At 46.2% G+C, this 27,845-nt stretch overlaps 1 protein-coding gene and 1 long non-coding RNA gene across 6 annotated transcripts in view; one reads left to right on the top strand and one right to left on the bottom strand.

The window, feature by feature from the left end:
* The first annotated feature begins 7 nt into the window (after positions 1-7).
* Positions 8-27,782, top strand: LOC135321315 (uncharacterized). Of its 5 annotated transcripts, none has more exons than XR_010381001.1 (5): positions 8-2,098; positions 3,181-3,343; positions 9,088-9,200; positions 17,640-17,735; positions 26,462-27,782. It is a non-coding gene; the product is annotated as an uncharacterized LOC135321315 (long non-coding RNA). The 5 variants fall into 5 exon arrangements; XR_010381002.1 differs by lacking the exon at positions 26,462-27,782 and adding an exon at positions 4,190-6,511 and having other exon boundaries at positions 17,640-18,806; XR_010380999.1 differs by lacking the exon at positions 9,088-9,200.
* The window catches only part of FNTB (farnesyltransferase, CAAX box, subunit beta), a 63,748-nt gene continuing 45,933 nt past the window's right edge, over positions 10,031-27,845 (bottom strand). Inside the window, exons 8-12 of the mRNA XM_010976640.3 lie at positions 25,328-25,457; positions 22,577-22,709; positions 16,563-16,674; positions 15,605-15,719; positions 10,031-11,542 (exon numbers count right to left, since the gene is read on the bottom strand). Coding sequence (XP_010974942.1) covers positions 11,411-11,542; positions 15,605-15,719; positions 16,563-16,674; positions 22,577-22,709; positions 25,328-25,457 — 622 coding nt within the window. The 3' untranslated portion in view covers positions 10,031-11,410. The remainder of the gene's footprint in view (positions 11,543-15,604; positions 15,720-16,562; positions 16,675-22,576; positions 22,710-25,327; positions 25,458-27,845) is intronic.

The raw sequence follows: 27,845 nt of genomic DNA, 5'->3' as shown, positions 1-27,845 counted from the left end.
TAGCTGATTGACCTGGGAAAATCCAAACCACCTGACTGACCTGCTGAGCAGACCGACGAGTGGTGGGGAGGAGGTGGTGCCACTGGGAGCAGCTGCCTGGAGAGGAAAATCAGGTAAGAGACCCTGGGCTGTAGACTGTCCTCGCTAAAGGGGACCGATGAAAGCCACAGCTAAGTTCCTTCTAGTTCGCGTGTCTAGGAAGCCAGTGCATGTCCCCCCAGGTCACCAAAGTTTGACCATGGTTCATTCACAGCAGTGTTACTCTCCACGGTGGTTCTCGGGGCTGCACTCTGGACAGCCGTGCACCAAGCCAGTGAAGCTTGTCTTGCAGTGATGAGCTTGGTATTTTCCTACCGTTACAATTGCCGCAAGGGCAAGGGTATTTATTAATGGTCCAGTTTTTAAATTTTTTGATAATGCTAACCCCACATGTAGGCTTTGGCAAAGAACTTCCTCAGCTCAAAGCTACCAGCCTTCAGAAAGGTTTAAAAAACAAGACGAGTAGATGATAGCCCTGTACATGGACTGAAGTAAGCAGAATTCGATTCCTAATAATAGAGTGTGATGTTTTCTGCTTGGGCTCTGAAGTCAGACTGCCTGGGTTCAAAATCCTGGCTCTGTCGGTAGCTGGGTAATCTTGGGCAGGTTACTACTTCCCTCAGCTACAGTGTCCTCATCTATAAAATGAGGATAATAATAGCATTAACCTCATAATGTGGTTGTGAGGATTAAAGGAAATAACGCTTATATTGCGCTTGACCTCAGGACCAAGGAGCGCTCAGGTGCCAGCTGTCATTATCCACACAGAGCACATGACCAGGACTGACTCTGCAAGATGGAAAAATACAGCTCCTGCAGCCTTCCCTGGAGCATGTGAAGGTGGACTTCTTCGTGTCTCACAAATGCTTCCCGCCCCTGAGATGTGCCCTGTCCATCCAAGGCAGGGTGACTAGAGACAGCAGGGCCCCCAGGACTAGGCTAACACACTCATTCGAAACCAAAGAGTGTACCTTAGATCTGGTGTCAGCTGAGCTGTGTCATCCCCCCTCTGCTATTCAGCAGCATCTCTGAACTTTGAACAGTGTTCTGCCCTACGGAATTGCCCAGAAGCCCCTGTGGTGTTGTTACGTAACGTGGGTCCTTGGGCTGTGCCCTGAGGTGCTCGTGAAGAGGACTCCTGGGCTCCGGCTCCCCTGACCTACAGAGTACCGTAGCCCTGCAGCCAGAATCAGGCTGCTTCACACGCTCCCCCAGGTGCTTCTCATGGCCTCAGGTTTAACTCCCAAAAGTACAATCACCCAGGAGCAAAAGGAAGCCGCTGGGGAAAGTGAAGCATGGCTGAGCTGAGTTAGTAAGCTGGGTCCGAGGCAGGGCTCTTTAAGGCTGTACTTGGGGAAAAGGAGGAGGGGAGGAGACTTGTTAAACAGTCTGATTAATAGGCTGCCTTGATAGTGTTTCTCTTCTGCCAGTGGGGTTCAAACACTCTCGAGGGCTGCCTAGCCACCTGCTTTTGCAGCCCCAAGCAAGGGTGATACCACAGGGAAGCACCCATTTTTATGCCCCGCACTGGCTGTCCTCTTTCACCAGGCAGATTTGTAAGCCAGCTGGAGTAAGGCTATCTCACAGGCCTGTTTGCCAGAGTCCATTCTGGACAGCCTCTGGGAACGTGAAACTAGAGCTTTTCTTTGCTCAAAACAGTTTCTCTAGCCTGAGAAAGGAGCCCAGGTAGGGAAAAGGAGTTTGTCAGCCTCTACGTTGGGTGCACAGTGGAAAAACCATGGTAGGTACTAGGACCCTTCTGAAGCACTGCTGAATCATGACTGAGCAAAGACAGAGTGTCCATCAGTTGTGGGGTTCCATAGTTTGGGGTTTACTAAGGCCCAGGCTTAATCCATACATCCCACACTCTCCCTGGGAAAGGGATAACGAAAGTGTATTCCAGTTAATTTCTCAGGTAGAAAATCAAATTGGCCCAGCGCTCACTCCTGGACTAGTTTGGAGAAGCAGGCTTAGCTGTCTGCTGGACTGGAGTGACGACATCAGACAGGCCCCTGCTTGAGTTCTGGAGGCTCTCCCAGTGAACGTCATCACCCAGCTGGTGAGTGTCATCAGTGCTCCACCAGGGCCAGGGTGAGGCAGGGAGCCCAAGAGCTTCAGAACCAGTGCCTGGGTGGTTTAGGTCACAGGCTCTGAGCCCACCTGTCCAATTGGCTCTGGTGACTCTGCCCTGGTTTCCTGAGGCATAACATGAGGACAGCAGCACAAAGTGCCATTGTGAGATGTGAAGGCGTAAGTTCAAAAGCCTGGCACTTAGGAAGGACTCACATATTAGCAATTCTTAGATCTGTCTGCCAGCTTAGGTCCTGGCCATGCAACCACTTGAGTTTTACTGAAATAATTGAGTGAATAAACTCCATCCTTCAGTGTGTTAAAATCCTTACAAGAAAGGGGCAGTAAACAGGCTGAGTACCAAAGGGTGGCAACAGGCTTTGCTTGATTTCTGAAGGAACCTCAGTTCGAGACATAAATCTGTTACTATCTGAAAATATCTGGACTTGGGAAATGAAATACACCCTTGCCAGCTGGATCCAAAACATTAACCATTACCATTCCAGTTACTTTTCCCCGTTCCCCGTCCTGGTTTCAGTTTGTATTTCTGCAGTGCCTTCCGGGTGGCCTGCACTGTGCTAGGCCCAGAGACACGGCCAGCCCATCTTCTGCCTGCCTGGCATTTCCTGCCAGGGCCTGGTTATGAGAGGCGTCGAGCCCTCGTGTTTACTCTCCCCACACAGGGGCCTCTTGAGCAGAGCCATGGGGTGAGGTGGGGTCAGACTCACCTGTTGTCTCCACGCGGTCTGATGACTGGACCCAGGGCCCACGCGATCTAGCTCACCCTGGCTGACAGTGCGCCCTGTGCACGCACACACACCCCCAGCAGGATGGGCGTGTCCAGAAAAGACCCAAACAGGTGGGCCTGGAAAATTCACAACCAGCCGAGCGGGTTCCCTCCTGTGCCTGTGCAGGATGCCAGCTGCACCAGCAGGCCCAGTCTGACTGCCAGCCCCCACTTAGGATTGTTTTCCCCTGATGTCCATTGCAGGGGTGAGGCCCTTCTACACCTACAGCCTCTTCTGCACCAAATCATCCAGCTTAACCTCTGCTATTAATTTTTTTTTTCAGTAAATTAAAGGCCTGAGAAAAAAAAGGAAAGAAAAGAATCAAGGATCCAATGTTAAATCTGTGCCAGAGCCTTCCACTCCAATGCTGAACATGGCGAGAGTGTGAGACTACTGCCAAGAAAAACAGAAAGCTGGCGGCTACCATGGCAGGCCCATGGGGAAAGGTAAGCCCTCCACGAGTGGGTTCCTGCAAGGGCCCCATGAGCCACGCAAAGTCTGGTTCAAGAAGCCAAACAGGCGTGCAGAGCTGCCGCCCACACGCTGGGCACCAGCCAGAGGAGTGCAGCTGGCAGTGTGGTCCCACGCACATGCTTGAGAGCTTCATTGTTTCATATCTCCTGGAGTCATCCACAGCTCGGAGGTGACAGGGGCAGACTTAGGGCTAAAGGACAGTGGCCAGCGGTTTTGGGCCAAAAGGCCATAGCAAGGCCAGCCATCTGAGAGAAGGAATGGCACGTCCACAGCAGACACCTACTGCAGGCTAGTGGGAAATTTCGGGTGCAGGGACTCTGGTTCAAATGACTTGACTGTTTCCCAACCAGGAAGTGAGTCCAGGGCCCCTTCCCTTACAGGGAGCTGGCGTGAACACTTTGGTGGGCATGTACCCTGAAAGCTCCCCGGGGGCCGGGGCCGGCCTTCATATCTGCTACTGCACCCCTAGCACGGTGCCCCACACATACACTGGCAGATGTGAGCCCATGGACTCCAGCTCCCCAGCGTACACTCATCTCTGAGCACTTTTAGGTCAGTTGTGGGGTTGCTACTATGTGAGTTCAACCCATAGGTATTTGAGTGGCACGTATTCTCCACCCAGCACTGTGCCAGCCACCGGGGAGGCTCCAGGCAGCTAATGAAGCCCAGGCCCTCCCTCCAAGAAGCTTAGAGTAGGTAGAGGCCAGGCTCATGCAAGTGGCCCACGGTGCGAGGGGTGGCATGTGGGAGGGTCAGGGAGCAGGGCCAGGTCATCACTTCTTGAACTCTTGCTACACTCCTTGTCCTTCCTCCCCAAGAGCCCGGCCTCAGGCTCCCGGTGCAGCCAGCTGGGTGGAGGCTGTTTGTGAAGGGAAGGTGGGCCAGAGCCTCCACTCTGCATGGGCTGGATCACCATTCATTTGCCACCACGTTCACCGGCCACCGTGGTGTCCAGGCTCCCGAGAGAGAGGAGAGACTCGAGGGATGGAGCCCAGCACAGCGTGAGCCTTCCTCAGGAGCACAGTGTGGGTCTCCAGGGGACTTGTGTCATTGTCACCTTTGTCACCCCCGCACTGAGGGGCCACTGCAGGGTACTTAACTACAGTCCTGCCAGGTGCTGGTCAGCACACCCAGGGAGCAGTCCCTGCAGCCCCAGGGGCCACCCAGCCTTCCCCTTGAGAGGGCTGGGACCCTGAGCCAGCTCAGACTCTGGTAGCTGAAGTCCCAGGATATCTAATGTCAATGCCTTTTATTATGAAAAGAATTTAATGTGACCAAATGCTAAGAGAGTAGTATACTGAACCCTGAAGTGCCCATTATCCTGTGTCAACAACTACCAGCAGGCAGGGCTTCTTTTCTTCCTTTTTGAGCGTCCCTCTCTGGAGGAGTAACACACAGTACTTCTTGAAAGAAAAGGGATGAAAAAAAGCATTATTATTATTAAAGTAAGAAAGTGTGTGTATGGCAAAGGGACACAGGAGCTAACTGGAAGAGCTCCTAATGGCCAAAGCTGGAACAGTTTGAGCAATAAAATAATATAGTACTGGGACATTGATATATAACCCAAAGCATAAATATTCATGAGTGCATACTGGTATAAATAAATGATTGAATAAATAAATAAATGGAGAATAGACAAACCTGCCAAATGAAAGAATTCTGAATAATTTATGTGGAGCGTAACTCCTCATTCCTTAGGTGTGGGCTGCGCACATGGACGTCCTTCTAAAGGGAACAGTGTGGAAAGGGGAAGAAAGAGGAACCTTGTGGTGAAACCTGACAAACACTAGCTCAGCCGGTGGCCAAGGTTAACAGCACCAGTGATAAGTCATGTGGGTAGCATGTACCATTGACAGGATGTGACCAGAGGACACTTGACCTCTGTGGTCTTCCTCATAAAAACCCAGAGTCCCAGTCTACTCATGAGAAACAAATTCACACAAATCCCAGTCAATGGACAGTCTACGAAATACGTGACCAGTCCTCCTCAGAACTGTCAAGGGCACCCAAAAGGAAAGTCAGAGAAACTGTCACACGCAAGAGCATCCTGAGGAGACAGGACCACTAAATGTAGTGAGGTGTCTTGGATGGGATCCTGGGACAGAGAAAGCACGTTAGGGGAAAACTAAAGAACCTGAATAAATTATGGACTTTAGTTAATAATAACATACCAATGTTGGTTCATTAGTTGTGACAGATGGACCACATTGACATAAGATGTTAACAAGAGGGGAAACTAAGGGGTATAAGGGAACTCTGTGAAAGTTTATTTTAAAGAATGCATTGTCGTAATTTTTCAACAGCTGTATTTCTGCGGGGGGGCAGACTAACTTCACTGAGCTGGGCTGGCGATGAGCACTCTGTCCTGCCTGCCTGATTTTGTTCTTGGATGTGCCCAAGAAGTAGGAGGGGGGACCATCAGCTTCCTGGCCCCAACCTCTGAACTTCCTATACCAGCTGGTGAAAAGCAGAGGCAAGGAGTTTATTGTGGAGAAGTGAAAGAGGATGTCCAGGAACCAGTTAGGCGTGCCGGGCTGGGCTGGAGAAGGCTGGCTGCCACTGGGGCTGTGGTCAGGTCCCGGGAAGACTGACTCACCGTGGCCTTGCCTGTGAGTCATGCAGCATAACACCCTGCACTGGGGTGGCACGCATTTGGTGCAGGGAGCGTTGCTCTACACCAGGGACCTGGCAGAAAATGGGGGATGGGTTAAAAGGGTGAAGCGAGCCTGCCCCTGCTCTTTGCTGGCACTATTCTTGTCCTGGTGAAAGATGGGGGCAGGCATTCGGGGCCTCAGTCATCCACCCCTGGAGGGAACCCATGCATGCTCAGCTACTGCTCCCCATCCCCTGAGACCACCCACTTCAGAAACCTGGGGTGGTGGAAGCACATGGGCTTTGAAAGCAGCAGATCTGGGTTCACATTCAGACTCCACTACTTGATAGCCGGGAAGCCTCAGGTGATTCAGTCACGCTCTCTGACCTGTTTCTCCAGTTGTAAAGTGCAGATAACACACCTGCCTCACCCATCTCATGAGGTTGAGTCAAGGATCAAATGAGAGGCTGTTGACCAATAGGCTCCATCTTCGGGGTTATTGTTTGGTTGGAGGTGGCAAGGATGGTCAGCGCTCTTCAGGCAGCAGGTGAGGACTTCATGGCCCTGGGGCTAATCTGGGATAGGGTTTTGTATGTATTAGGATGCTTTTGGTCATAAGCAATAGTAAATCCAACTCAAATTGGCTTGCATAACTGAAAAGTCCAGAGACAGACCCAGGCTGTAGGAGCGTGTAACAGGGTTCTGACCATGTTTCTCAGTAAGTCTCTCAGGGAGTCCGTGTGGACTGACTTCTAAGGCTGGCTTCCATCTAGGTAGGAAAATGATTGTTGGCATCCCCACACATTCCACCATCTCCTAATAGGAGAGAGCTGCTTTTCCTCTATCATCAAATGTCCAGGGCTTCCCTCTCTTTGGTCTATTTTAGGCCACATCCTTGGCTCTGAATCAATCACTGAGGCCAGGACAAGCCATGCTGATTGGTTTAGGCCTGGGTTATTACTAAACCCAGACGAATTACTGAAGCAGAGAGGGATGGATTAAAATGATTGGCTTAGGCTAATCAGGGCCTGGCCTGGAGGCCAGAAGAAGGACAAACCCACCCCAGCCTTTGGCTGCCATAGTTGGAGAGGGGTGGAATGGATGCCAACAATGTCCACCACAGGTTTCTAGAATCCACCATGGTAGAGGACATGGTGATTTGCCTCTCTAGCATCCATTTCCCCCTTTTAGCTACAACCCTAATTTGCATTGGGGCTTTTTTCCTTCCCCATTCTTAGACTCTGTGTTTCTGATGAAGTGCCACTTCCCACTCACTGGAGAAGCATGTTATCAGTCTGTGCACTGTAATCTCCTGGCCATGGGATTGCTTCTCAGAAAGGCACTTAGCTTGATCAAAGCCAATGAAATGCAATGATACTGGGAAAGAAGGCTGGGACAATGCCAGCTGCTTTTGTCTGCTGAACTTGACCCTAAGAGGATATAAGGTCTGGAACTATTGATGCTGGCATTTTAGAACCACATGGAGAGAGCCTGAGGGTGGCGCCAAAAGAGAGATGGAGAAAAACCCACTGAAGCCACACACAAAGCTAATTCCTGGACATGTTAGTTTGTGAGCCCCATGTTTCCTCTTTGCTTTAAACCAATTTGGGGCAGGTTTTCTGTCAGTTCCAACAGTGTCAAATCATACAATTCTCCTTCCTGTTCAAGGGCAATGAATGCCCTGGGCAGTGCATGTGGGTAGTTAGAATGTTTGGGCCAAATTTTACCAAGTACATTTTGTCTTTTGACACTAATATTATGTACATGGGAAGCATCCCAGCCGTGAAAGATGTGGGAAAATGCTGAAATGCTGAATGAACACGGACAGGACTTAGTCTAGATCAGGGGTAGGCCCAAATCGGGCCCACAAACTGTTTCCATAGAGTTTTACTGGAATATGGCCATACTTCGTGGCTATGTTGTACTACAACGGTAGAGCAGAGTTGAGTAGTTGCTTACGAAGTCTAAAATATTTAGTATTTGGCCCTTTCCAGAGAAAGTTTGCTGCCCTCTGGTGTAAATGATGGAAGAATAAAGTATTAGCAAAATTCTTCCCCCAAAATGAATACCTGCGTCCCCACATGGAAGCAACATCCTAGACCTCTGTAGCCCATTAATTATCAAGCCCTATTATTAGCATTAAGAAAGCAAACTTCCATTGAATCGAACTTGTCCCAGATAGTGAATGAGAGACATTCTGTCTTTGTTCAACTTTGGTCCTGCAGTGCCTGTATCTTAGCTTTGGTCACAGAGTGTCACAGAAGCCTGCAGGCCTAAGAACATTCATTTCCCACCCTGGCCACGACCCTCCCTCTGGTTGGAATGCTGAAGCTACTGGCAAATTCCTGCAGATAGCCCAGTGACCCACTTCCATAAGGAGCTGGGATCAATGTAAACGCAGTGAGAAAAAGAGACAGTTCTTCAGTTCTTATACTGGAATGTCAGCATCGTTATCTGTACATCTGACTTCTGAAGCTGATGGATTCCACTTCAAACAATATGGTGCACTCAGGGCAACCAGGAAGCCCCATTTTTAATTCCTGGCTATCAAGCTCCTGCCAGAAGCACAGCACCACTCATACTGGGGAAATAGCTAGGGTCACATAAGCAACCACCCTGCCAGTGGTTTCTAAACTCCATCTCTCCGTGAAGTTAAATCACCAGGAGGCGACATACTAAGATCTAAGGCTAGCCTTCAAAGAAGGGCCATCAGGGAACTGTTTTTTAGTATTATGGCCTCCGCTTTTATGTGATGTCTTCATGAGAAGCGGACTTCATTGAGGATACTACTGCGTTGTCCACAGTACAGTGGCCAGAATCTAACTCGCAGCTTCTAAGTCAGAAATTATACCATGGAGGGCAGTTTAGGAATATTGTTGACTGGTATTGTCCTCAGGCAGGTTTGCATTGGCTTACCCACAAGGCCCCCACTTCTGCTCACGGTAGGGTCTGGCAGGCTTCCTGATTACGCAGCATTCAAGGTGGGTCTGAGATAGGTCCAAAGGGGATATTGGGGGGCCCTCTTTATATAGCAGTCTGTACTCAGTTTTTATTTCTTTATTGAGTGGGGGAAATATTTATTTGGGGTAGTAACCCATCTTGAATGCTATGTATCTTCGACAGGATAAATCTGAGAATTTACCAATAGGACCCACTTTGAATGCTGTTTAAGTTGGGAAACCCTCCAGACCCAAATGGGAGCAGAGAGAGTCATGGATACACCATTGTGCCCTGAGGTAAGAGTACCAGTAGACGACCCTCTCTACCTCGCCAGTTTTCCTACCCTTTGGGGCCCAGCTCAAATCCGCCCTTGGTATAAAGCCGGTTTAGACTGAAGCAATCCCTTCGTCTCTTACCCACACCAATTATTACCAAAATTAATCTCGTAATACCGTGAGGCTACTGGTGTTGGAGGGTTTGGCCTTTTGTTGTGGTGATGAGAAGGGTGCACTTCAGTCTGTTGATGTGCAGCCAGAACCTTTGTTAGCAGGGCCAAAGCAGCACAGGGGCAGGAATTATAATCCAGGGTGTGGATTTGGCTTACACTGCACCTCTAAGGGCTTGGCACCCTGTCCTCTCCCACCGAGGAGGGGCAGGCCACAGAGCCTCTGCCTTCTCGGCTTCTCCTTGGGAGAGGGTTTCTCACCGGACGAGGAACGCCAGGATTCCCAACTGTCCCTGCGCCAGCCCCCCTGCCTCTGGCCAGGACGTCACCCACCCACCCACGGCTGAGTGCCTGCCTGAGGGCTCGGGAGGACGGTCCCTGCTCATAGCCAGGTCGGTGAGACAGACACCCAGACGGACTGTGAAACTGTGTGGAGTGTTGGGACAAACAACTGCTCTAGGGAGCCTGGGACACGCAGCTTTTCCCCTCGTCAGGCTGCCGTCACCCCCACTGGAGAAGGTGTGAGAGAGGAACCCAGCTCAGACAGACCTCTTTGTAACCACTGGCAGCACGTCTGGAATCACACCCAGCAGGAGGCTGGTGGTCCTTGAGCAACTGCACAGTTCCTGGCAGTGGGCATTCTGAAGGAACTTTCTCGGTACCAGTCACAAACGAGAGACATCATAGAAAATGTTATTATTTTATTATTTCAAGGAGGTAATACATAGCCCAATACACCAAAGCACTAGGGAATCAGAGGCAGCAAATGGCCAGAGTTTTTGAGAAGAGCCTCCTGCTGCATCTCCAGGCCCCCGTCTGCCCACAGCCCACAGCTGCTTACAAGAAGGCCAGGCCGGCGACGTGGAGCTTGCTGTGACTGCAGCAGAGGACAGGGACCCAGCTCAACAGCCCACTGGCTGAGAAAGGGTTCTGAGTGGGCCGCAGAGGCCCCGCCAGGCTGAACCCACGGGCAGCGCTTGGCCCTGCCCCGGCCAGGCTTACGCAGCCACGGCCTCAGCAGCAGCTCGCTCATCCAGCTCTTGACTTTGTTCTGTGAGCCTGGAGAGGGCAGGATGTGAATGGATCCTGAGTCAGAAATGAAGGTGAGAGACTTAGTAGTATTAATACTCTGGGTGAGAGACGACAGCACTGTCTTTGAGGAGGGCGGGCTGGGAGTCAGCTGGAGGAAAGATGGTAACACACAGAATGGCCGCGGGCTGAAGGCGCTGCCTTGAGGTCATCAGAGGGGTTTTTAGGGCACATGATGGGGTGGGCTGAGGGGTGGGCACTGGGGCTGCTTCCTCTGGCACAGAGTTGAACTAGAGGTTTGTTTTCCACTCATAATTGGTTTCCCAGGTCTACGTCACCACACCTGGGGCTGAAGCAGATCCTGCCTGTGCACCAGGCCGGCCTCGGAGCTGTGCAGTCTGCGCCCAGAGTGGGGGGAAAGAGATGTAAACTCCCGAGGCCGGTCTCCCCGGCTCAGCTCCCTTCCTGTGCAGGCGACCAGGGCAGGAGGTGAGCGCCCGGGCGCCTCTGAATGAAGTCCCACCATGGCTTTTTTTCTGCAGAATTCATTTTAGAGGGACCCAAGGCCCCAGCCTCACCATGAAGCAGATCTATTTCCACCCACTGAAGGCCACCTTCCTGGCGACGTAGTGGTGGTGCAGGTGGGGATCGCAGTGGCCGCTCTGGATGCTGTACACGTGGACGTCATTCGGTCCATCATGCCAGGCGAACTGGAGAGCTGCGGGGAGGGGCTGCTGCTCCCAGTGCCCACCGTCCCAGCCAGCCCTGACCAGGCCAGAGCCAGGTTTAGATGCAGCACAGCTGATAGATTTTTGGTTTGACAGGAGTGGAGAGGATTTTTTTTTAAACCACGCCACTGTGTTCTCTAAACCAAGAGCCGTCAGTTTTGTTTTGTTTGACAAGAAAGGACAAAGAACCAAGTTCCACAGTGGCCAAGGCTTGTGCACCCAGAATGCAGTATGTATTGAAACGTATAAACCTTGGTCAGACCGGGGAGGTGAGTAAACACAGAGCCACAGGACCCCAGGTCCTCTAGTCAGTGGCAGGCTCTGCTGTTCCCATGTCCTCGTGCTCCTCGAAGCCTGGGACTGGCTTCTGCAGAAAGTGCATGGTGGCCTGGATCACCTTCTCTGGTCCAATATTGTACACAGGGTGAGTGGGCTGCTGCAAAGAAGAGAACAGATGCCAGTTAATCACCCGGTGGTCCTTGGAGATGTGCACACCCTTTGCCCATGGAATGCACTTATAAGAATATAGCATAAGGAGTCATCAGAGATGCACGTGGAGATTTCTCTCACAAGGCCCTAATGTTCAACTAGCAGGGTATTGGTAAAAAACATGTTATGATTGGGACACAAAGGAATATTATAGAGCCATTAGAAACCATGCTTTCAAATATTTAATGATATGGGCAAATACTTATAACATAGTAAGTGAGGAAAACATGATGTGCGATATTGTCCAAAACTTACTTTTTAAAGTGTTGGTAGATAGGACATATACGAACAGGCAAGATCTGGACATGTGCCAAAATAGGAACAGTGACTATTTTTCTTATTTATACTTTTATATACCAGTTATTAAAACAATGAACATGTATTTCAAGAAAAAGGACCACAACCCTTATTACACTTAAGTAAAGGTGTCAGGCCATATATAAAGTATTTTATATTATCCCACTATACCACAGAAACCCAAAAGAAACTTTGGTCTGAGACAGGGCACAATCCCAGGCCAGTATTCAGGATTCTTTTACTAGGAGAGAATGAAGAAAGAGAATGTAAGAGAGACTTAAAATTTTTTAAGAAAATACTATGAGAACTTCATGCCAAAACATATAAAAATTCAGACAAACAATAGTTTTATAGAACAATATGAATTTTCAAAATTGACTCAAGAAGAAATTCTTTAAAATCTATGTGAATAAGTTAATAAATAACAATTATTTATTCTCTGCTACCACCATCCCCCCTCCCCCCACCAAAAATACCAGGCCCACATGGTTTCTCAAGCAAGTGTTAGCTTGCAAGAAACATACTCTCTGACTTATACAAACTTTTTCAAGGACTAAAAAAAGTTTTTGACTTTATTTTTAAAAAGTAGAGGAGGAAGATACACATCTAATTTTATGAGGCTGTATTTTCCTGAAACAGAAGCTGGAAAAGAACAATACAATAAAACAAAAATTTAGATCAATCTTTCTCATAAACACACATGCAAAATATCCTAAATAAAAATACTAGCCAGAAATACTAGCAAAGTGGATCTGGGAGTATGTAAATCAGCACACTCACACTCTGTTATGACCAAGAAGGGCTTATCCTGGGAATGTAAGGTTAATGTCAGAATATATATTAACAAAACAGATTAAAAGAGAAAAATCAGATGTGGAAAAAAGCATTCAATAAAATTTAACACTAGATTATGGTTAAAACAAATAAAAAACAACCCAGCAGACCAGGAACAGAAGGGAACATCCTTAACCTGATGAGAAATATTTATCAACACCTCACAGTAAGCATCCTGCTTAATAAGGGAATTATAGAAGACTTTCTATTACAATCAGAAGCATGACAGGAATGCTTTCTATTACACCTCCACTCAACACTCAACAGGGGTTTTGCCATCATTACAAGGCAAGAAAAAGAAAATTCTTAAGAATCAGGAAGGAAAAGGCAAAACTGTCCTTATTTGAAGATTACATTACATTATAAATAAAAAAATCAGACAGGTTCTATAGACAAACTATTACAACTATTAAGAGAATTCAGCAAGGGTCCTGCAAGCAAGATTGAAATATAATTATCAATAGCATTTCTACACATTAGTAACAACCAATTACAAAATAAAATGGAAAAAATAGCAGTCACAATCGACACAAAAACTATAAATTTCTTAGACATAAATCTAACAAAAAATGTGCTAGTCCTTTATGGAGAAAATGGTAAAAGACCATTAAAAGACATGTAAAAAAAAATCTGAAAAATTATGTTCATAAATGGGAAGCTTTAATATGGAAAAGAGGTCAGTTCTCTACCATGAATCTTACATTCAATGCAATTCTAATAAAAAATTCCGTTAGTTTTTTGTGGGACTTGATAAGCAGATCCTAAAATGCATAGGAAATCCTAAAATGCAAAAGGCGAAGATTAGCCAAGGCAATTCTAAAGAACGAGGTGGGTGGGATTTGCCTACCTGCATTTAAGGTTTGTTTAAGACAGTGAAGGTAACAAACAGACCAAAGGCACAGAACAGAGTGTCCAGAAACAGTTACCTCATACACAGAAACCTGAGTATGTGACACACATGTGGTACACATCAGTAGGAAAGGCTGTAAACTTCAAAAAATGGTGCTGGTCAATTGGTTGTTCATACGGGAAAAAGTTAAAATCATATCCAACCCTCACCTCAGACAGAAATCAATTCCAAGAGAATTAATAAGCTAGATGGGAAAAGCAAAACTTTAAACTGTTTAGAAGAAAGTACATTTATGACCTCAGGGTAGGAAAAGATTTCTTAAATACCCCCTCCCCCTCCCCCCCCAAACCCTTAAAAAGGCAAATAAAACTGTTTATACTTTATAGTTAATCAATCTATGCAACAAAAAATGCCAAAAACAAAGTGAAAAGACAAGTCACAAACTGGAAGAGATTCACCACACACACCACTGACAAAGGATTAGTATCAAGAACACACAAAGAACTCCTACAAATGTATAAGAAAACAGCAAACAACTGATATTACAAATCAATAAGAAAATGAGCAAAGGATAGGAGCTGGCTAGCAATTCACAAAAGACAACACAAATGGCCAACAGATGTTTGAGAAGATGCTCAGCCTCACTAGTAATCAGGGAAATGCTAAACAAAACAGATACCACTTCACATCTGTCAAGCTGACAGAAAAGAAAAGTCTGACTTATAGAGTGGCTCATCTTGGTCCCGTGTGAGCGTAAAATAACCCAAGCGGTCCAGGGCCATCTAGTGCAGATGAAAACGTGTCTCCCCTAAAAACCAACACAAGAATGTTCACTGAACACTTTGTGTATTAGCAAAAACTGAAACCATCTCAATGTTAATCAACAGGAGACTAGAAAATTAAATCAGGGTACACTTAACAAGGGAATGCCATACAGAAGTTAATGAATAAACTAGAGCAACACATATGAAAATGATACACCTCAAAAGTGTAATGGTCACTGAGAAAAGTGATGCTGGGTAAGTGGTGCAGCGGATACTGTTATAAAACATTTGGGAACATACAAAACCACTCTCTATATTGTTTGTGGATGCATATCTATGTAGAAATAGCACAAAAACATCTGCAGGCATGATAAATGTCAGATTTAGGATGGGGTTACTCTGGGGAAGGAGGGAGGGAAAAGAATGGAAGAAGGTCACATAGGAAGCAAATATGGAAAATTAAGACCTGAAAAAGCTGAATGATTGTTACTTTGATTTTCTCGATTATGAGTGAGGCTGAGCATCTTTTCATCCACCTGCTCAGCCACTTGTGTTTCTTCTGTTGGAATATTTTGTGACAACCTGCACGGGACCGTACTCTGATGGGCGCGGACAGTTAGCTGGAGTCATGTCAGGCTTATGACCAGGCTCAGGAGCGTTTCCTGCAGCCAGGCTGGTCTGGGGCTGGATGCCATGGTGACAACATGCCTGCCCGGGGCTGACAGTTTTTGAGGGGCTTCATTCAAAACCCAGTTAAAATGCATGCAGGACAAATTGTGCTGAGGGCTATGATGAGCACAAACAAGGCTCTGGCAGAGCGTCTCAGGGCATCTCATTTTCAGAAGGTGCTCTTGAGAGGGCTTCTCTGGAGGGACGGACACAGGCTGAGAGCTCCAGGAGAAGACGGTCGGCCGTGCAGGGAGTGCTGTGTGGCCACAGATGCAGAAACTCGCTGCCTCTGAGTCTGCTTCCTCGGAGAGGGAACTAACGACAGTGGGCTAAATCCCAGACTCTGGGATAAGGACATAAACCCTGTCACGGGTTGAACGCCAGCCTGGAACCCTGAGTTTGCCAGCATATCCTCACGAGTGGGGAAGGGCTGCAGACGGAAGGAGGGAGGGTGGGAGCCACAGCTCGCCAGCCTGTCCACACAGGCCACACGTGGAGCCAGTTCTGCAGAGCAAGAGCGGCTGCTCTGCTCCCTTGCCAGCCCCGTCCCCGGGGCCTGCACAGAAGCGGTGTTAAGCCCCCATCCCGGTCTTACCAGGGCGTTTTCCGGCACACCCAGGACCACATCGTGCAACATGGCTCCACTGCCGAAGTGCTGGGCTATGGACAGGCCGCTCAGGCAGTAGCAGGTGTGGTAGAAGTCCCGCGACCTGCAGGGACAGGGCAGCTCTGAGCAGGTGCTCCTCTGCTCCCCTCCCCACTACCCCCTAACAGCCTCCAACAACCACACAGACGCAGAGGCCCTGAAGCGCTCACACGTCCCACCCCACCCTCTACAAGCCTCGAAGCCCGAAGCCCGGCTTCCCCCAGCAGCATTTCTCAAAGCCCCATCATCCTTCCGCCCTGCCTGACGGCAGGAACTGTCATTTTAGAGTCCCTTCAGCTGTCTTCCAGAAATGGGCTCTCAAGGGTATGACTGGTTCTAAACTAATGTATTTAAAAAAAAAAAAACAAAAAAAAAACCTCACACACCAAAATGTCTAGAAATGGACCCAATTCTTCCTTGGTAAGTTGTCTGGGGACTGGCCTTCAGCTGAACCTTCCCCAGATGCTAACAGCAGCAGGGTGTGTATGTGTGTGGTGGGGAGTGGGCAGTGAGCAGCAAAGGGAACAGTACTTGACTGGTTTCCCTTTTTCTTTTATCAGGGCACCTAAAGGTCTACTCTGTAATAGTTGTCATGATTATAATCTCTGTTTATGGCACTCAGAACAGGATACAGGATTTTAAAACCCCTATTTAAATCAGCTTGGATTAAAAAAAAAAAAGAGGAAAGAAAAGCTACCAACCTAGCAATCTGTCTACCTAACTGGAGAGGGGGTGCAAGTAAGCTGGGGAAGGATGGATGGGCACTGGAAGGGGGTGCTTCCTCCCTCTCCACACTAGCACTAAGCAGCTGGATGGAAGGGGACATCCCATCGGCTCTGAGTAGGGCTGAGGCCCACATCCCTCCCTCCCTCTGCTGTCCCTCTCTCCCCGGAGAGGAGGCACTCACTTGCCAGGTTTATCCAGGAGCCCCCCGGTGGGGCACTGGCAGCACATGAGAATGTACTCCTGCAGAGCCTGCTGATGAAACATCCAGCGGCTCATGCTCAGGGCAGGGTCACCTGCAGAAGACAGAGGATCAGCGCGGGCCTGGGCCTGGTAGAAGTCCAGCACAGGATCGATGCCTACTTTGTATTTTATTGCCCAATGGGAATAGTCAAGGTTTCCCTCTCATCTTCTTGGACTAATCTTAAAAATTACATTCTGAGGACACTTGTTGTCTTCACCCAAGTCTCATGACATGTCCCTTCTCCTGAACACTGACACAAGTCAAAGAGCAGCAGGTCAGAGTGGCAACTGGTTTTATTTGAAGTGTCCCCTCACCCTGGATGACTATCCCAAACCATGTCCCTTGCAGGCACGGACTAGTTGTTCAGCTCAGCTTTCCAAACTGCTCTCTGTTACTGCTCCACAACTCCTTACCCTGGGCTCCTTAAGACATTTCTTCTGGCGCATCTCTGAAATTTGTTAACCAGACTCTAGCCAAGAGAACTCTAACCACGGTAATAATGTCTGTTACTTCTGCTTCGCTAAGCCTCAATTTAATCTGTCTCTAAAGGGAATTCTCCAACTAGTCTCTTGGCTCAAAAAATTTTCCTAACATGCATTATCAGTAACTGCCCTCCTGCATCATATAACATGGTAGTCCAAGCAGAAATGGGCAATTCTGGTGATACACCAAACTACTGACCAGCAACTCAGCTGAGCTGCTTCACTCTGAAGTTCAGTCAGCATGGTCAGAGGATCCTGTGAAGACAGTTATCGAAGGGGGAGGAGGGACAAATGGCCAACAGATAGATATGCACAGAAACATTCAGGTGGGAGTTGATTTTTTAAAAATACACACAATAGGATGTGCATTAAGTCTTGGTCAATCTTATACTTTGCTACTTGGCTACAAAGGTAATAACAATCTGTAAATGGCAAATGAAAGCTAATTTTTCTTCTAGTTTTTTTGTATCTATGCATTATTTTTCTATCTGGTTAAGATAATTTTGTATCTTATGTTTTTCATTTCACCCTATAGGCATACACTTTTCTGTTCTGCTACGTAATCTTCACAACCATCATGAAGAGCCATCACTGAAGAGCCGAACAGTATTTCATTAAGTGGGTGCATAAGGTAATGGCATCAGTATAGGCACTGGACCAAAACTCTCATGTATATGTATGAAGAGAGAATCTTCTGTGGTAAAAATTTGTCAAAGTTTATAGTAAATGTGGTATATAAAGAGAGTATGTAAGTGAAATACTTAATTTTGGAATATTTATATACATAGGCTACCACAGAAAATTAATGATTTTTAGATTTCTTAAGCGAGAGATGGAAAGAGAGATGGGGGCAGTGGGGAAGTGATCACTGGTTCCTAGGTTGAACATTGGATGAGCTACGCAGTTGGCTAACATTTGGGCGCCGGGTACAAAACCACTCATCTTCAACACCTGGATCCTGCCTGGCCCAGGGGATGCTCATACCAGAAGATGCACAGGGAAACTGAGCCCAAGGGAGGAGGGGCACTTTCAGGTCCCCCTTCTCGTGCTCAGCCCAGGACACACGCTTACTGAAGTGCTCTGTCTAGAATTATTTCCTTCAAATAGATTCACAGGAGTGAAGTGATTCATTTAAACAGAAAAAAAAAATATTTTCAAGGTTTTTAATAGATATTGATAAACTGCTTTAAGAATTTATATAGTCACCAGCAAAATTTAAGATTTTTCTGTACTACTGTCCAGCCAGCACTGGTTACCTTTTCAAAAGTTCTCAGCAATTAAAATGTTGAAAAGAAACAATACTTGATCGTATGTTTTGATTTGCATATCTCTAATTATTAATTAGGGTGAACTTTTCCCATACCTTTTACTCACTAGTTGTATTTCCCTTTTAGAGTGTCTGTTTTCTGAGATCCAAAAGTCAATTTTATTAATCTAGCTTTTTACTATATTTACCCTTTGTCTGTATCATATGGTATACTTATTTCTCCCTTTTTGTTCTATTTTTTTTGGTTGTATGGGTTTTTTAAATTACATATTACATATGCTATAATCACACTGTTGATTTTTCCTTTGTGATTTCTTCTTTAAAGAAGCATATTTAATGGGTATAGGAATTTGGGGGGATGGTGAAAATTCCAAAATTGATTATAGCAACGGTTGTACAACTCTGTGAATACACTAAAACTACTGAATTATACACTTCGGGTGAATTGTATAGTAGGTGAATTACATCTCAAGAAAAGTTGTTATTCTTAAAAGCATATTTATTAAAAGACTTACTATAAGGTAAATGATTACTGCTAAAATTGAAATCTGAAAAGAAAATGCTATATTTATTACTAAATGGAGTGTTTTAGTTACTTCCTACATTATTTTTTTTAATTTAAAAAAATTTTGGGGGAGGTAATTAGACTTGCTTGCTTGCTTATTTATTTATTTATTTATTTATTTATTTATTTATTTATTTATTTATTTATTTAATTTTAATGGAGGGACTGGGGATTGAACCCAGGACCTCATGCATGCTAAGCATACAACTGAGCTATACGACTAAGTATACAACTGAGCTACGACTGAGCTATACCCTCCCTCTTCTTCCTACATTACTGAAGTCTAAAGGTTCAAAGTTCATAAACTCGACAAAAGCTTCCTGAGATCTTGAATTTGCCCATCAACACACATAATCAGGTGAGATGAAGGGAGATATGATTACAGGGTGATAACTGGGCACTGGAGTCAGCCTTTTAAGTCCTGTATATCGCTCCCTTAAAACACAGATCCCATTATAATGTCATTTTGCATTTCAAAGGTTCCTTTTATCTGAGAAATCAAACATTTTTCAAATAGTAACTGACAGGTGCAGCCACATGTAGCTCAATTTTAAGGGTGGGTAAATACAGCCTGGGTTATGGGGGTATGGGGTACGTCCCAAAGAACATACAGCAACTATCAGTCCAAATAGAAACTCCCAGGCCTGCTGCTGTTTTAATGCTCCACAAAAAAAAAAAAAAAAAAAGTCACTCTAATTTAGTTAGCATTTGATATTTTTAAGATAGTAAGAATAATTCGTCCTTCTACTCAAATACCATCTTCTACACATAAGGCAGCCACCACAATGAGCTGTGACAGCTACTTGCCAAGCGGGACTGGCCTGGGTTCCTGTGCTGCAGTGTGCCAGTCCCATGTCATCTTTTTAGTTAGCAGTGTGATCATTGTCTTTTAAAAAGGTATTTGTTCACTTATTAAAATAAAAGTAGTAATGCACATGGTGGGAAAAAAAAGTACAGTATAGAAGGATATAAAATTTTAAAAGTCTCCCCTCCTTCATCTCCTACCCTTCTCCCAAAGGTACCCACTGTTAAAGGGGTCTGGGGTGGGGTGTACACTTCCAGGAAAGCTGTGTGGATGCACAGACAGTCTGCTCTCGGCCTGGCCTTCAGCACCTTCTGCTGCGTCCTGGAGAGCTTTCCACATCAGCCCACAGTACGCAGCTACTCTATGGAGAGATAGTACTTTATTTAACTGTAAGCCTTTTGATGGGCAGTTGGGTTGTCTGCTATTAAAACTTCACTTCAGCCCACATCCTTTGCAATGTCTGTGCAGGAAAGCTCCCACTGGTACCCTTGCTGGGTTCAAATAATTTAAACTAAAGTTTCCAAACTACCCTCCAAAAAAATGACACACCTATTTACAGCCCCTCTAATAGTGAAAAGTGCCTGTTTTCCCACACTCTCCCCAACATAAGGTATCCAGTTTTCTAATCTCTGCCAATCTGATAGTAAAAACAAATAGTGCCCCGCTGTTTTTATTTGCATTTCTTTATCATCTTTTCGTCTGATTTATGGCCCTCTGTAGTGGTTACAAGCAGGGCTCTGATCCCTTGGGAAGTGGCAATCAGGTATTAGAAAGCAAGTCACTTACCCGCACTGTATTCCTCACCTGTAAAGTGGGGTAACAATAGTACCTGTTTCATAGGGTTGTTCTGAGGATCAAATGAGAAAATATATGTGAAATATACCCAGTTCCGTCCCTGGCTTACGGTGAGCACTTGGTAATTCTCAGTAGTTGTAGCAGAAGTTACAATAATAATAGTTGTTCTTATTCTGTCTGTTCTGAACCTGTCTGTCTGGATCCTTTGCCTGTTTTTCAACTGTGTTGTTCATCTGTTTCTTACTGGTTGGTATGACTTTCTCAGATTAATGAAATTAACTCTTCATCAGGTGTCACAAATATTTTTCCCACCTTGCTACTAGTTTTGTTTATAGAATTTCTTCTTTTGTAAAATTTTTGTTTCTCTTTATGCAAGAACTACATATTAGTAGAAAAATTAGAAAATACAAATATAAAAGAAAACAAACATCACCAGTCATTTTACAACCCAGATACCGTCTATTAATATCTGGAGTCAACTTCACTGAAAATGGAATTACATATATCCTGCTTTGAAATCTAACTCTGATCACAGTATATTGTGAATATCCTTCTACGTCACATCTCCTTTTGACTCCCAATGTCAGTATTTTGCCCACAGCTCAAAACACTCCCTTCTTCCTAGACCCTGGTCTGGTCAAAGTCCGCTGTTTCTAAGAAGTGAGTTTCAGGCTTCTCCCAGGCAATGAAAAAAGCTGGAAGCACCAAGATTCACAGGCAAAGCTTTAAATGTGACACGTCCCCCAGCACTTGTGCTACAATAAACAAAGAGTGAACCAGAGCCTCTCCTGAAGACTCTGGCAGGCAGCGCTGTTACAGCTCTCACCAGATCTTCTTGGCAGCTACAGAATGACTGCATCTTATCCCCACCAGAGACAGGCTTGTAAAAGGCTGACGGCTTTACCAGAGGCTTGACCTCACCAATTCCAAAAACAGATCACTAAAACCCCAAGTTATTTCTGTTTTGAAACGCTGGTCTCTTGAGGAATTTCTGACTTCCCTACTATAGTGTTCAAGCCAGAGACCCAGCAGGCGCCAGAGCCAGGGGAAGGTTACGTCTCAGGACTCTCAAACTGCAAGCCCAGGGGGCTCTAGGCCAAGGAGCCTTAGGACAGACTGAGATGGGGAGATGGGGAGACGGGACAGAGCTCTGTTCGCTTCAATTAAGAATCAAAAGAGAGGGGCTCAGAAAAAAACAGCCAAAGAAGAAAAAGTGTGTGTGTATATGGGGCAGGGCTGGGGGGGAGGTGTACAGTAGAAAAGAATCTCATCTTCTGCATTTGAGCAATTAAGTACTCAACTACTAAGCCCAAAGAAAAGCATCCCTCTGGGCCAAGGGATCTCACTCCAAGACCAGATCAGCACCCAGCAGGGCAGACATGACTTCTCTCTCCCACTGGTTTCCGCAGAGACACCCTGTTCTCACACAGAATAAACGAGAAAGGTGATTCCAGAGGCAGCAGGTGGCCTGAGATCTTGAAAAGTAATAAGGGCAGGCTCCCAGAAGTGCGCTTGCTATCTCACTCCTTGGATCTGCATTCCCATCTGAGGCTCCACAGAAGTAAGCATGGGCCTCTCTACCTCAGTGGTACTGGTGGAACAAATCTGCATTCAGGATTCTCCAGGGAATTTAAAAATCACATTTCTAATGGTGACAGCTAAGCAGCCAGCCAGGCATGGGGTCTGTTTCTCCGCCCCTTCGTGCAACTACCTTCCCTTCCACTGTCATGACCATGTGTACAGCGTGGGTTCTCAGTTCTGGCATGACCCATACGGAGCTCTGCGTTGGAAACTGGGGCTTCACACCCAGCTGAAGTGGCCATCACTGGGGGCCAGGCACTCACCGCCTCCTAGCCACAGCCAGTGAAGCAGCGGGGACCCCTAAACCACTGGAGGGAAATCCTGGTTGGCACACGTGTCCGCTCAAAATCCAGGACAGACAGAGCCTGTTCCGAGCCCTCTGAAAAAGCACTCTGGCCTCCTGACTTGGTGAGCAGCCGAGGGAAGTCTCGAGGCCCTGCCAACCGCCCCCGGGCTCACCTTGGGCGTGCAGCGCGCGGTGCAGCAGGGGCAGGAGCCCTGCCTGCCAGAAGGAGTAGCAGCCGTCCACCAGCTTGTTGCAGCGGCCCTGAAACCCACCTTCAAACCGCATCTGCCGGCTCGTCACCCATTGCTGAGGAGGAGACAAAGAAGGGAGAGCAGCTGGAGGTTAAAAGAGACATGAAACACAGCAAGACAAGATCTCCAGAGGCTGATCTAGGGATGGAGGGTTCCTGTCTCTTGGCTTCTTGGGACCGAGTGCTGGTGCTTCGGCCCCTGACCTCCTTGCCCTCGCTGCTGAGACAAGAGTGGAATGTCCAGTCTGACCCTTCGGAGGCAATAGGCATGGCTCTCTGCTCAGTGTCTGACAGACAGCTAACCACCTATTCATTCCTGGGCTCCAAATGGGTTCTGGGGCTGAGAGAACAAAGGAGCCTAGTGGGCTTGGAAGGAGACCTGCAAACATCTCTTAATAAACTAGGGAATTTAAGACAAGGCTACCAGTGGCTCGTTTCATCTCCCTGCTCAGGGAAGTTTATTAAAAGCATATAAATGGAGTTTTGTGCTACATTCATCAGATGATCTCAAGCTGTTCTTGACTTTTATTTGGCACCTGAGGAGATCCATCCATGGTTTCTTAGCACATCCATCCCTCGCAGGACTGGGAACAGAAGCCATCAGTCCTGATTCCCAGTGATGGCTCTATGCAGTCCAGCCCCTCTGCTTCTCCAGGGAAAACTGGCTGGCTAATTAGAAGAAAATATTTTACTTCGAACCCGTAAAACGGCTCTTGATGTCACTCAGTGATCACACACGATGCATTCCTCGCTTATCTCCAAGTTTTCTCAACACATTCTCCTATAAACATCAAGATAGTCAAGGGCTTGGCCTTAAGGAATGAGCAGAACCAACTGTCTGAGCAGATAATGACATTTCCAGTTCCCTCCCAGCCCTCCATGGCAGTTTCAGCCTCCAGCCGGGGACTCCCAGAGCTGCCTCGCCAAACTGGAAGACACAGAGAAGCCTACTTCCCCTGAACCTGGGTTCTTACCAGCCTGAGTTCCCGAAAGGGGCCACTAAGGACCCTCTTCAGAAGGGGTGGGAGGTATGCAGCCATCCTTTACTGTAGAGTTTAGATTATATCCCTGTTCAAGGCAACACCCGCCCATAGAAAGCCATAATCCAAAATTCTTAAAAAGAAAGTCACAAAAATACTGAACTGCAGGTGCAGGCACTAATATATCCCCAGTCAGTCTTAAATGAACCAGTGCTTTAGGGCAGATGCCCTTTAATGAAAGTAGGCTAAGCATCACTCAAGAAAGAAAAACAGGCATTACAGGAGGGAGGCCATTCTTCATTTTCACTTATCCCACAGATTTAAGTGTTTTTAAGCCAGACTAATTAATTTTTTCCAGTGCCCAAGACCATGGGTTTATTCTGTTTCCCTTAGCTTTATGAATTCATAAAATCCTTCAGATACGGGTCCTAGGTCTCCCAGAGCAAAGAGAGGGGAGGGAGCAGTCCGGGTAAGAAGGATGCACCTACTGTGTGCCAGGCTGTTTGTATATATTCTCTCCTTTAACCTTCAAAGAACTGTCACCTCTACCTTATAGAGGGAAAAAAATGAAGTTAAAACAGATTAGATCATTTCCAAGGTCACATGGCTATGAAGTGGTAGAGACAGGGTTCAAATCCAGAATACTGCCATTGTGACTGGGGCATTCGCTAATTACATTCCTTATTTCTGCCTGGGAGATGGGAATTTTATGTTTCACGCCTTGTTGGTGATCAGATTTTAAAGTGTCTGATGAGCTCTTAAGTCCATGCATGAAGTTGGCCATTTCGGCATAAACCTTCAAGGCTTTAAGAACCTTCAAGAAGAGTGTGCTATAGGTGGCTTCCTAAAGACAAGGACAAAATGCTGCTGGTCATGTCTCTACAAAGTCTACGAGAAATCGCTTGGAAGCTCACAATGGGTCTCACAATGGCCCCTGTGATGACATCTGAACTTGGGGAGAGGAGATGAGTGTCAGCTGCAGCTGGTTTGCTCGGAGGTCATGGTCAGGGAGTAAACGCTGCCCCAGCGACAGCTCCCTGGTGGCTGTGTGTGCGTGCTTGTGCAATAGGCCTCCAATGACAATTTCACTATAATCCAACAACTCCCTGAAGTTCATTCTGAACACTGCTCAGGAGCTTGGGGTTCCCGCACAAAAGCCTGGGCCACCTGCTCAAAGCACTTACCCGGCTCATGGGAAGGTAGTTATTAATGTTCACGTAGAGCAGCAGGTAATACAACCTTGGCTTCAAAATGCCTCAAAGCTCTTCTTATAACTTTTTCTCTCAGGAGATTCTAAGACACATGATAACCTCTAATTTTAAGAAGCTGAAACTACACTTTCCTTGGAAGTAAGTCGAAGGCACTCTGGCCCACCCCAGGTGTCTGAGGGACTCAAGGTCTGGGGTTGGCCTAACACACTATGTAGAAAGTTCAGAGCAGGAAGATGGAAAGGTGGAAAGAAGGGAACCGAGACAGAGTGGACATTCCCTACCCCCTCCCCCACTCTCTCAGAGTTGTGTCAAGTGCTCCGACAATTAGATCTGAAGCCTTATTATGGGACTGTTAGTTCACACACTCAAGGCAAAAAGTCTGTTAGCCCTTCCTCAGCCAAACCATCCCAGGACCTGCGTGTCTGAGTAATCACATCACAGGGGCCTGGGGCCTGAGGGGAAGATGGACTGACAGACACTTACCAATAAGCTCTTCAAGTTCAAGGAGCGTTCCTTCTTGAGAATGACCAGTGCGGCCAGGCCACAGAAAGTGTAGCCTCCATGGGCTTCCATGCCCGGCACCCCGCCAATCCCACCTTCCCAGTTCTGACACCTAGGAGGAGAGTGAGAAAACCGGATTGAGTGGTCAGTGTCCACCCACGAGAACAAGTGCAGGACCATGCAGGACAGCAAAGCACGAGTTCATTCAGATTAATGTGTAAGCCACTGCAACTGTGAATGGAAAGATGCTAATTAACTTTTGCAAATGCCTTTTCCTCAAAAAAAAGAAAGAAAGAAATTCAGAAATAACCTACTAACGTAACAAACACAGTACCTGAAAATCATAGTACTTTTTCGGAAAAAGTTATAAAATCATACATATAGTATAATAACCATCAGGTTAAAATAAAATTGAAAAACAACCACTAATCTAGTTCTCTTTTAGTACAGGTCTATTGCTGATACGTCTCCTCTTCATTCTTCTGTATGTTCAAAAAGTTTCTATAGTGACATATATACCTTTATAACTATTCAAAAGAAATTTACTTTTAAAAGTTATAATTTCTTATATTTTCAAATTACTCTATCACTGTAATAATTATTATTTGGGGTTAGACCATATATTAAGAGTTTATTTTCTAGTCATAAAAACATGCATAATCTTTGACACAGCAATGCAAGGTTATTTCTAGGAATTAATCCTACAAAATAAAGTAAGAATGTGTCCAACGATTAGATTATCAGAATGTTTACCGTATTCCCATTTATAACAAGGAAATATTATAAAGAACTCAGAAGCCCAACAGTAAGTAACTGGTTATATAAATTATGGTATATCTGTATAATACTACACAGTCATTTAAAATGATGCTACTACAGCACTCTATTTAAAGATGTTCCAAATAGATTACATGAAAGAAGTTATAAAATAATAATGTACTATATGATTTTTCTGGAATTCTGAAAAGATACACACAAAAGAGTGGTTGGTGGTAGATTACAAATGGTTTAGAGTTTCTTCTTTTTGCTTGTCTGTAATAAACATGTTTTATCTGTGAAATACAGAGATTTTCTTTTCAGTATATCTTCATGTAACACAGAACTTTACCTCCACAGGTATGTACACAGAGTCACACTCCATACAGGTGTGCCCACCTCGCAAATCCTAGCTGGAGAACAGCTGCACAGGTGGATGAGCACTTCATCCCAGAGCTGGGAGAACTTCCAAGTGGGAGAGAAAGGAAGCAGTAATACCTCCTTCCTTAAAGGAGAGGAAGGCCTTGAGAACTCAGAGGCCTTCTTCAGAGAGGCCCCAGGCCCAGGGAGATCACGGCACAGATGCGGAGTCAAAAACTGGCTACCATTCCCTGAACAGACTCTTCAGCTTCCTCCATCTCCCGACCCCACCGCCACCCAAGTACACACAATCCATTTTCTTTCCAGTGCATGTGGCTTCGTGGAGCACAGGAATAGCTCAAGTCTGAAACGTCTGATGAGTGAAGAATATGAAAGGGATCTTTAAAAATTTTTTTTCTTAACTTTTCTTATCTTTAATAATTTTTTGAATTAAAAAAAATTCAAACAGTGTAAAAGAAAAAGCAGTAAAAAGTTGTCCCCTGCTGACCCTGGCCTCCTAGTCCCTCTCACCAGCAGTGACCACTGTCAGTTTGTGTCTCAGTCTCTTTCTCTCTCTCCCTACACACACACACACACACACACACACACACACACACACAAATAATATACATACATATATCCCACTTTCCCTCCCTTTGTTTTTACGTGCACAGGAGCAATTTAGTAAAACGGGGGTATCTTCTAGCTAAACATAATGGATTGAACACAGGGGCCCAGTAAAATGAAAGTAAAGGGATTTTTTTAAAAGGGTAAACCCACAGAGTAAAGAGAATAGGAGAGGATATGAATACAGACAGGAGATAAAATTTTGAAAGACAGAAAAGGAGAGAGAGAAGATAACTGACTTGACAGAGAAACCTAAACCAGCCCCAGAAGGAAGCAACAGAAAGCAAGGTGATGTGCTCCAACAACAGCCTGAGGGACTGGAGACAAAAGGTACTCAAGTGGGATGCGTTTGAACCAAGTTGATCGGTTGTAAATTTATAAAAGAATCAGTTAGACGTCCAGGTACCCAGCAGAAGTACTCAAACCCAGCAGAAGATGGGAAGTTTCAGGGGTTGAATCAAAAGGATCTGAATTCCAAGATATTCAGCACAGCTGAGAACAAGCAGGAGGCACCGTACTGAGCAAGGGGATAAAGTGAGCGTCTACAATCTAAACACAAACGCCCCCACCCGCTTCCCCAACTAGTATTTCACAAAGCTGGCTGCTAACTTCATACCCCAACCAGGAACCTGGAAGATTCTTCTCTAGGGGAACGACTAAGTCCAAGGGAAAAAAAACTCTACAGATAGTGATACATGAGCATTTCCCCACGAATGGCTGGATCCCAGCCCCCCCTGGCACACACAGTTCCCCATCA

This window comes from Camelus dromedarius, chromosome 5, assembly GCF_036321535.1.
Source record: "Camelus dromedarius isolate mCamDro1 chromosome 5, mCamDro1.pat, whole genome shotgun sequence".
Taxonomy (NCBI): domain Eukaryota; kingdom Metazoa; phylum Chordata; class Mammalia; order Artiodactyla; family Camelidae; genus Camelus; species Camelus dromedarius.
Note: the sequence above shows the minus strand (reverse complement) of the source record. Positions and strands in the feature narration are given on the sequence as shown.